The sequence below is a fragment of the Microtus ochrogaster genome, chromosome 16 (genome assembly GCF_000317375.1).
Source record: "Microtus ochrogaster isolate Prairie Vole_2 chromosome 16, MicOch1.0, whole genome shotgun sequence".
Taxonomy (NCBI): domain Eukaryota; kingdom Metazoa; phylum Chordata; class Mammalia; order Rodentia; family Cricetidae; genus Microtus; species Microtus ochrogaster.
The window spans coordinates 2,300,970-2,312,004 of record NC_022018.1 but is presented as its reverse complement, the minus strand read 5'-3'; the positions used below and the strand labels follow the sequence as shown (position 1 = coordinate 2,312,004).

The window sequence follows — 11,035 nt, the reverse complement described above, 5'->3', positions numbered from 1 at the left end:
ATACAAAATGTATGAAGAATCAACACACAAAGTGGAATGATGAACAAACTGTTGACTGACAAAACTTTAAGATGAGGACTATGTAAAAAAGCACGTTGCAATTTGTACAAAATAGAAAAAATCACTATAAATGCATTTGCCTATAAACCACAAAAGAACCAACTATGGATATACATACTCAGAAATTGTGATCTTCCAGACAATAGCCCTGGTGGTAGAAATCAAAGGTAGCAAGGGGATATCATTGCTGATCATTTGATACTTTTAAATTTCTAACCATATCAATCATATTTACAAATATGCCAAAAAGTCAGAAAAGAGGCTTAGTTTTTTGCTGTCATAAGATACCACAACCAAAGTGACTTATAAAATAAAAATTTACTTGGGACTTATTATTTCAGAAGATTAGAGTCATGTGGGGACCATGGCAGCAGGAAGGCAGGCATGGGACTGGGGCAGGAGTTGAGAGCTCACATCTTGAGACACAACCGTTAGGCAAAGATAGAGAACCAGCCAGTCATGACACATGCCATTAATCCCAGCAGTCGGGTAGCAGAGGTGAGTGGAACTCTGTGAGTTCGAGACCAGTCTGGTCTACAGGGAGAGTTCCAGGACATCCAGAACTGTTAGACAGAGAAACTCTGTCTTAAAAAAAAATAGGAAGACCCTGGGAATGGCTCAGTCTATTAAAATATCAAAGCCTACCCCAAGTGACACCTCCTCCAATAAGGCTTTATCAACAAGGACTTATCTCCTAATTCTTCCCAAAGGGTTCCACCAACTGTGGAAACTTTGAGCCTATAAAGGCCATTCATATTCAAACTACCACATGGGCCATCAAGTTTCCCAAGCAGAATAACTAAATAAATCCATGTAAAGCTGAGTCATCCTTCCAAACAGCTGGAGTGATGAAATAGTCTGTCTTTCAATACCTTGAAAGGATAAGCCATTGCTGCCTTAGCAGATGAACTCTTCTATAGAATTATAAAACCACACATTATTTACTGTTCAGCTGAAGCCTAGCCTGTATACAATGCTTAGTGACTACTTTATTTTGGAGTCATTTATCCCATTGTGTAAAGATTTCAAAGTAAGATGCTACACTTAACCCAACTTTACCTGTGTGTCCAGAATAAGGTCATTCCTTCCAGATATTTATTTCCTAGCTTTAATTCCAGTTTTGTCAGGTATGCAGGGGGGAAAATAGCCTATTAATTTATTTTTCCTCTTCTAGAACATGGGAAAAGAATACCTACTTTACAGGGATAGAGAGACAAAAATTCTTATATATATCAAAAGTTTTACACAATGTTTAAATACTTCTTTATATAGAAACATTAGCAGATGGTAGCAACAACCAAAGAAAAGGACTTTTGAACACATCATTATGTGAACACCAACAAACTCTCTAGGATCATTTCATGCCATTTTAATTGAGTTGCACTTTCATTTATCTTCAAGTTCTATTATTATAAACATTTTGATCAAAGAGACCCACTTACCTGAGGGAATAATAAATGGGTTCAGAGTATTGTTGCCCTTTTTACAAATGTAGCCCAGTTTCTGCACACATTCCAGATTCTCCCACTTCGCATTCTTTCCAGGGTTCAGTGACACGCAGCTCTTTCCTGGTTCTGATGATGGACTTCCTTCAAGCAAACGACAAAGCTAGAGTGGGACGACTGGAGTTCCCCTAAGTGGATGGCTTCCACCTCCCCCGTCACCACGCTTTAAGTGTGGGATTTAATGGATCCCCATCCTGTCTTTTGCTACACATTCACAAACGAGTATTTACTGAGTGCAGAGCAAAAGACATGGTGGGTATCTATTTGGTTTCTTGTTGCTGGCTTATTCCAAGACTTAAGATGTTGATGACACAGTAGCATGCTTTGAAATAACCAACCTCAACAATGGACAGCATTAGACCTTAAACTTTAAACAGCCGTGATGATGGATTATATCCTGTGTCACACAGGACCGAATGAGAGGAATGTATGCTGCTCCAAATGACCTCTGTTAACCTTCCCCAGTCAGAGAGACTCCAAAGTGAATATACAATGCGAGGGATAAACACAATGGTAAAGAGATCTGGAAGACAATGTTCCACACTCCCAGAGCTAAGATGCATTTAGTTGAACTCAATAATGAAAATCTTTGGCGCTATCTCCTAATCTGTTTCATACAGGAAGTCACTTAAAGAACCAGACTGGGTTGACATATACTACAATAGATACATGCATCCACCTCTATATCCTCCAATGTATAATTTATTTACTGCAATGGATACATGCATTCATCCCCACAACCTCTGATAAAAGGTTTATCTACTACAATGGATACATGCATCCATCCCTACAACCTCTGATGTATAATTTATCTACTGTAATGGATAAATGCATTCATCCCTACATCCTCTGATAGAGCATTTATCTACTTCAGTGGATACATGTATCCAACCCTACATCCTCTTGTATCATTTTAACCCCAGTGTTCCATAACTAACTTTATCTCATTCCTGAAGTCTGGCAAATGAGCTACATACATTCTGTCAGTACCTTAATTTTGTGACCTTTGATAACTATTTATCATGCACCTAAATTTCAGTCTCCCAAAAAGAAAATCATGTCACCTGAACTTGGAAGTCTTTAGCAGAAACATTTTGCAGGTTGTATAAATATTATATAAAGGAAAATACTATTAGCAATAAGTAAAAAGAATTTTTTAAAAAGCTATTGATAACATGACAAAGATAACAGGAAAGTAAAGCTCACAGAGTTGGTGTTAGTACTAGGAAAAAAATATTCCAGGAGACAATAGCACATTTAATAAATACTACTCTTAACTAATGTATTTGTTAGTAAATCACACTATATATTCATCTATTAAAGCAATACCACTGCCAACCTTGAGATAATAATAGTGTTCTTTATTGATCCCATGGCTATTATATAGTTGAATTTATATTTCTTCATCGTTCACATAAAATATTCTTGATTGAAATAAAAACATAGCTTAGTAATACTCTCATTGGAAAGAAACAAAGACTAGTTTTGAAACTTTTTCATCTCTGGGTAGTAGCATGTGTTGTTAGAAGCTACCAGAGGGCTATTAAGTGTGAGTCCAACCTCTCTAACTCCAGCTCACTACCAAGCCTGGTTTATGGTAGAAGAGTGCAGTTAATGATTAGTGATGTCTGCCATGGAGCAGGAAAGGGTAGGAGGAATGTATTAGCCTTGTGTTTATCAGCTTCTCACTTACCTGCTCTTCTCCACACAACCCTACTCTCAAGCAGTTTTTTTTTTTATAGCCCAGGTTATCTCAAACAATTGATCCTTGTGTTTCTGCCTCCTGAGTGTTAGGATCAGCCACAAATGTGCACTGCCAAGCCTAAAGTCACAATTCTTTTTTTAGTCTGAACCACTAAATGCCCTTTTAAAGCATTAGGCTTAAAAATGTTAAACTTTCTGTCTCATATCTTGACTTACTAATTTGGGGGGTGGGGGGAATAGGGTTTCTCTGTAGCTTTGGAGCCTGTCCTGGAACTAGTTCTTGTAGACCAGGCTGGCCTCAAACTCACAGAGATCTGCCTGCCTTTGCCTCCTGAGTGCGAGGATTAAAGGCATGAGCCACCACTGCCCAGCTTCTTGGCTTACTTTATAAAACTTGAATAAATAGTGTTTTATTTTTTAAAGTACTTAAACATTTGCCAACTTTTGTGTTCTTTCAACTTGTATGTTTCAACAACATGGAAGAGAGCCATTTACTCTGTTTTCTAACTTCCAAATAATCAGAAAGTTGCTGGAGTATCTACTGACTCTCATTTTTACAATCAAATTGTGTATTGATTGTTAAGAAAAGTACTCATAAATATTTATGCTAGTGTAGAATTTTATAATCTGTGGCTGAGGTAGTATTTTTAATTAAAGAATATTCTATTATAAATAGCACAAAATAGTATCACTGTAGACTTTAAGATCATGTCATTTTAAAAATATCTCATGACCCTAGATATGAGAAATTCACCAACCCAAAATATTCAGTTCTCTTAGATTCATAATGTGTATTTGTGGATAATAGTAGAAGCAAACATATGCTCATATTCAGGCCTCAAATCACAGAACTGAAATCCCAGATACTCAGAAGGCTGAGGAAGAAGGATCCCAAGTTCAAGGTCTTTCTGGGATAGAGTAAATTCGAGACCGGTCTGTGTAATGCAGTGAGACTGTCCCAAAATTAAGAGTTTGTGGAGGACTGAGGACATAGCTTAGTGCTTGTCTAATGTACACAAGGCCCTAGATTCTGTCCTTAGTATGCACTCAAATGTGTAAAATCATTGATGTCTATACAGCATTATAAATATTAGAAATATATGTATCTTTGGTATGAGAGAATTGTCTGTATTCTGTCAATCATGTTTTAAATAAATGCTAATTGGCCAGGCAGGAAGTATAGGGTCAACCAGACAGGAAGTAGACGTGGGGCAATAAGAACAGGAGAATTCTGGGAAGGGAGAAGCCCATTCCTCCCACTCCTGCCCAGACCACCGAAGAAGCAAGATGTAGGTAAGCTACCTGGCTGAGAGAGGTACTGAGCTATGTGGCTAACACAGATAAGAATAATGGGTTAATATAAGTTACAAAAGTTAACAAGAAGCCTGAGCTAATGGGCCAATCAGTTTTATAACGTATGGAGATCTCTGTGTGATTTTCTCTGGGACTTGCCGCCTGTGGGGTACCGGGAGGGACAGAAACCCCAACAAGCCAGCCCATCATGTTACATATCGTATATATATATAACCACTTTTAAATTTTAAAAATTTTGGTAGAATAAGAGAGTCACAAAACAGAGGGGACAATGGTCATACAAAAAGTTGAAAACACTTAGTCAGCTTTAATAATAGTTAGATAATCTTTTCAAGGACAATAACAAAGTTAATATAACACAAAATACATATTAATAGTAACAATTCTATTATCTTTAACCTTACTTAAGAATGGTTATAAAATGATGTGAGATTTCCCTTTGTACATTGTGATTACCATTAATAAATAAAAAACTGCTTTGTGCCTCGGCCTCCTCCAATAATAAAACATACTTTTGAATGTAAGAACTAAACAAATCCAAGCTATGTGGAGAGAGTAGACATCAAACAGAAATTCACATTGAGCGTTGTGATTATCTTGGGAAACAAGTCCTTACCCTTGGAAGCTGGTCCTGTGTGAACTTTGACCTTTAGAATATTCAAATCCAGGTTGCAAATGTCAAAGCATGGTGAGAAATGGGCTATGTTGCATTAAAACTCTTTGAAATATATGTGTAAGGTGAGAAAGGTCTTTAAGATACCCAATGATCCCATTCAACTAGTAACACTCAAGCAGGTTTAACCTTACCTGGTAGCCAGTTCAGATACCGGAACGGGCTGCCTCCACTCCACTGCCAACCACTGCTGAAACTCAGGCTGTTGAGTCCAATCCAGAGTCCTGAGCTCAAGGAACTAGTCAATCCTACACGCAAAAAGCAAACACAAACACAAATCAGACATTCAGAAATGACAATGAAATTAAGTCCATAATTAAATATGTTAAGCAAAAATGTGAGAAAAGGTGCTGGAGAAATGGCTCAGTGGTTAAGAGCACATCTGACTCTTTCAGAGGACCCTTACTTAGGTTCTCAGCATCAGTGTTGGGTGGCTTACAACCATCTTAACTCCACTTCCACAGAATCCAATATCCAATACCTCTGGCCTCCAAGTGCACTTGCTTGCATGCACATGCACACACACACACTGATAACAGTAATAATAATAATAACAATAAATATGTTTTTTAAATGTGAGGGAAGTAGTGATTAACATAGCTAAAACTTTTTCTAATAATCTAAAACAAACAGAGCCATGGCCTTCACTGACAGGTGAAGAAACAGGCAGGAGTATTATGAAAAGCTCATAGGGCCCTGGCTAAGGTTTCCACACTAATCTTAATCACTGGATACTCTCTTGGGGCTAATACAAGCTCTTCTTGTGGGGACATTATTATGTTAACTCTTATGAAATAATGACTTTCTTACAGCCCTTGAGAGTAAAGGTAAGATTTGTTTTATAAAATAAACAAAGCTTTTCTATAACAGAAAATTTTTACTAAATACTTTGACCTACATTGTCATAACTCATCACCTCAACTTTGTATTTCAGAACCTATTTTGAGAATTTTATGATGTCTAAAATCAATTTAGCTACTTTATAAATGGTTATTAAGCTGAAAAACAATGTTTATGCCAACACTAAAACAGCAGTGTTTTAGTTAGGTGGATAATAAATAATAATTACAGTGGTTTAGTCTACTGAAGCCTAATATGGAAATAAAACTAAAAATGCCACATGGACTAGCTAACGCAAATATTTCAACCTCTTACTGTTTGTATCTTTTTAAAAAATCAAAAGTAGGAATTTTCTAATCCCTCTAAATTTTTTTAGTTAATGGGAAATAATTTTTAAACCTATGCTTTGATTTAGGTTTAAAAACACTCAAATCTGTATACATGCTAGAAACAAATTTTCCAGTTTACGCTCACTGGTACCTGTGGGATATTTTCCTCAGTAACACCTTTAGCGGTGAGAGCTAGAAGTTAAGCACTTACAATACTGAGAGCCTCATATTTGCCCATTTGTTTCAAAGGCTAAAAACAATACAGAAAAGGAGGCAGCAAGAATGTAAGAGCCGGAGGACGGGGAGATGAGAGGCAGGAAGAAGGCCTCTGGACACAGAACAGCCATTACACCTATGAGCACACTAGGAAGACCAGGCTGATCTCATCTCAATGTCACAGAATCTGCCTGCCTCTACTTGCCAAGTACCGGGATGAAAGGTATATGACGCCATGCCCAGATCTTCTTATGACTTTTTAATATGAACTAATATGAGAAAAATGGAAAAAAATTAAATACTGATACAGAAATTTCAAAGACAACTAATTCAAATTTACTTATTTTTTATGTGTATAGGTACTTGGCCTGTATGCTATCTGTGCACACATGAATTCCTGACCTCCAGGGAGGCCAGAAGAAGGTCACTGGGACTGGAGATTTGGCTGTGAACCACTATGTGGTTTCTAGAATTGAAATTACATATTATTCTCCAGAAATGCAGCTGGTCATCTTATCTGCTGAGCCATCACTCCAGCCCTCATTTATTCTTTCTCAGACATTCTAGAAGGAAAGGATTGGAGAGCTAGTGTGGCTTTCTGAAGTGTATTGTATCTGGGGAAGTATCTAGTCCAGTTCTCTCATGGGACAGCCAGGACAAACAAAGATGGACAGGCTAAACACCTTGCTGAGGGTTATGGAGCAGTAGTAAGGGTCAGAACCAGAACCCAGGGTTCCGTTGAGTATTCCCAATGGATTTAGTCACCTTAAACTTAAACCTCCAGGAACTAGACAGGTAGCACAGTGATTAACAGCACTTGTTGTTCTTTCAGAGGACCAAGGTTCAGTTCCCAGCACCCACGTGTAACTCCAGTTCCAGGGGATCAGATGCCTTCTTCTGACTTCCATGGGCATTCGACACATTGATGAACATACAGGCAAAATACTCATAAACAGAAAGCAAAATAATAAATCTAAAACCAAAATGTTCACATAAATTTCCCTGTAAATAATTTCAAGTACTAGCAAGGTACCTTACACAAAGAACAATGGGCCAAGTAGGTGTTTCCGGTCAGTGACCTTGCTCCTGACGGTTTTCAGCATCCTGTTCCTTGTTACATGACATTTACCAATAACTCTTGGCTAGGTTTTCAATGTTAAAATTTTACTCCAAATTATAAAATTATTTCTTTAAAGACTTGCTAAGAAAACTGTCATCAATATGGGAAGGTATCACTTAATTGTAGAGCCATGTGATAAATATCAAATATTCTTCATTAAAACAGATGGTGAATTTGTGTTATGCCAACTTTATACTTATCTGTGCCACCATTAACACCTTTACTTTATTGTTTTTATATATTACTGAAATTATTTTGAGTAATATATAATCCCTTTAGGATGAATAAGAAATAAGCTAAAAATCATTGCCCCACCTTCATGCAAGAGAAAACATATCTCTAGACTGTGCTAAAAACATTAAGGGATCAATACTGCATTGATATTATCATTTATATTACGACAATTATTGCTGAATGTTATATTTTCACAAATTCTAAAATAATAAGTTTATACTAACTTGAATAATTATCACTCCCCTATTTCCGGAGGAATATAGGGAAACACTTTATAAAAGTACCATTTCAAGTTGAACACATTTGTGCATGTCTATATAACCCCAGCACTCGGGATGCTGAACCAAGCAGTATCAAGAGTTAGAGGCTTAAAGGCAAGACCCAACTAGTAGCATTTCAAAGTGTTAAATATAACTTACAAAAGATAAGTGCTCTAGAAGTTTAAAAATAATTACCAACCAAGGAGTTTGGAGCATGATAGTACATTCTTGTAATTCTAGCACCCTAGAGGCTGAAGCTACACACGGAGGATCGTTGTATGTTTGAGACCAGGTACTAAGTACCAGGCCAGACAGGACTACATAACAAGAGTCTGTTTCAAAAGAAAAAAAGTAAAAGTTGCTTTTCAAGATTGTGCTTTTGTATCAGGTTTGAGTTAAATCACCAGGTCCAGCACTATGAGAAATGACAGCAGATGTTTAAGGAAGTCACCTTCTGACTGCCCCATAACCCATACCCTGTACCCCATACCCCATCAACTCCATGGGGCCTCTGAGCTTGAGAACAAAATCAATACTTTTAAAATTAGGCCTACAAGATAGTTATGTGCCAAGTAAGTACATGTGATGGCTATCATTTCCATGACTGCTAGCAGCTACATGTTGAATTTAGATTAGCTATAGAGTGATTTGGGAACAAAATTCAAGTTCTCTACTAAAAGTGTCCTTTAAAAGTCTGACATCTGTGATGATCCGTCCTCAGCACAGGAGAATAAAAAGAAGCACCCTGTAAGCAGATGAGCATCAAGCACTCAGGCATATGTGTAATTTTGTAAAGAATTTTTATTCAGACCAAGAAGTTTTATTCTAGCTATACAAAGCATCAGTTATCAATTCCAAAGGATTCCTTTTTTTTATTTTGGGTGTATGCAGCATATAATAACGTACTTTGAAGTCTGATTTTGAACTTAGGTACGAAAGAGACTTCCATTATTACACTAGTATTTTAATTTCACTCTTCACACTTATATACCGTTTATTTTCAGGCAATACCATAGGAAATCAGTTTACACACACACACACATACACACACACACACATACACACACACACACACACACACACACACACTTTCATACACAAGTCTGGTAACAAGCCAAATTTTACTTCCTTCATCTCCTTTCAATTCTGTGAATGATCATTCAAACTACACATAGTTAGGAATCAGGTTTAGGAATTGAGGATTAAATGGAGCATCCTAACTCTGGGGAGAAGTTGAAGTGAAGAAGATAGAATGGCCGTGGTCGATGTGCAAACAAGCAGCCGGGTGGAAGCATGCCACCCTGGGGATAGTATGACATCAGATTACAGCTTAGAAAGACATTTACTGGCACAAGGAGATTTTGGTGAATGAACTGAGGCTCTCTCTGGCACTGTGGGCATGCCAGATCCCTGCTCATTTTGTGGATGAGACTCGGGCAGGGTAAAATGGAAGACAGAGATGAACTTCAATTCAGCTCTTTTTACACACTTGCAACAAGAAGCAACCTACCTCATGTTAGTCCACTGATCTTCTATCTCCTCTTTAAAGTGTGATAAAGATAGTCATTTGTGAGATTAATTATGAGTTTCAGAAAAATTCCAGCAGGGTAGTGATGACACAGCACTTGGGAGGCAGAGACAGGCAGATCTCTGTGAGTTTGATGCCAGCCTGGTCTACAGAGTGAGTTCCAGGACAGACACCAAAGCTACAAAGAAACTCTGTCTCATAAAACAAACAAAAAGAAGAAGAAAAAGGAAGGAAGGAAGGAAGGAAGGAAGGAAGGAAGGAAGGAAGGAAGGAAAGAAAGAAAGAAAGAAAGAAAGAAAGAAAGAAAGAAAGAAAGAAAGAAAGAAAGAAAGAAATTCTAGTGTCTGGCACATAGCCCCTACCCAAAAGAGAGAGAGCTGGAGAGATGGCTCAGAGGTTAAGAGCAAGGACTGCTCTTCCAGAGGACCTGAGTTCAATTTCCGATTCCCAGCTCCCACATGGCAGTTCACAGCTGCCTGTAATTGCAATATCTGATACCAATGCACACAAAATAAAAATAAATAAATTATTTAAAAAAATAAAGTTCTTTTAAAAAAAAAGAGGACAACCAATGTGTTTGTTTCTGGCAGTCTCCCTATGAAGGAACACACCGGCCTCAAGCTTGCAATCGCTCCCTCCACCCCATCAACCACCACACACATCTTAACAAGTCTTTAACTTCAGACTCATCACCATGGAGTATGCATTTAAGAAAGTCCTGCTTACTTCCCAAGCTCCCCTCATAGAACATACTTTATGTCTATTATGGGTTGTTTTCCATTTGAGGGTCTATTCTCAAAGAGAACACATCACAGACCACCATCTGCCCCACCAATTATTTACCAGGTTCCTCCTCAGTACAAGCCCATGGATATCAAATGCCATGACTATCTTCCTTCTAGAGAAAAGGAATGTCTTTCCTCTGCTCCAGATTATTTCGTGTTTCCTGTCAGATAACCTTTCCTTGTGGCATGATATTTTTGACTTACAGAAAGGCAGGAAGTGCCCTAGGTCTCCCTAGAAATCTACACACGTCCAGATTCCACTGGAAATGTGCTGACTGCAATTCTGAGACTTGAATAAGACTGAAGGAAACATGGGAAGGGAGCTCAGGCCTGAGTGTCCACGGCCTGCCTGCTGCCTGACTAACGTGCTCACAGCACTTGCTCATCAGGGCAGTGTACCCATGTGACCCAGACAACATCGGGCAGTGTACCCATGTGACCCAGACAACATCGGGCAGTGTACCCAT

General features: G+C 38.1%; 1 protein-coding gene across 1 annotated transcript in view; it reads right to left on the bottom strand.

Annotated features, from left to right (window-relative positions):
* Positions 1-11,035, bottom strand: part of Mrc1 (mannose receptor C-type 1) — a 90,352-nt gene that overhangs the window by 56,207 nt on the left and 23,110 nt on the right. Inside the window, exons 5-6 of the mRNA XM_005354640.2 lie at positions 5,391-5,504; positions 1,503-1,649 (exon numbers count right to left, since the gene is read on the bottom strand). Of these exons, the coding sequence (XP_005354697.1) occupies positions 1,503-1,649; positions 5,391-5,504 (261 nt within the window). The remainder of the gene's footprint in view (positions 1-1,502; positions 1,650-5,390; positions 5,505-11,035) is intronic.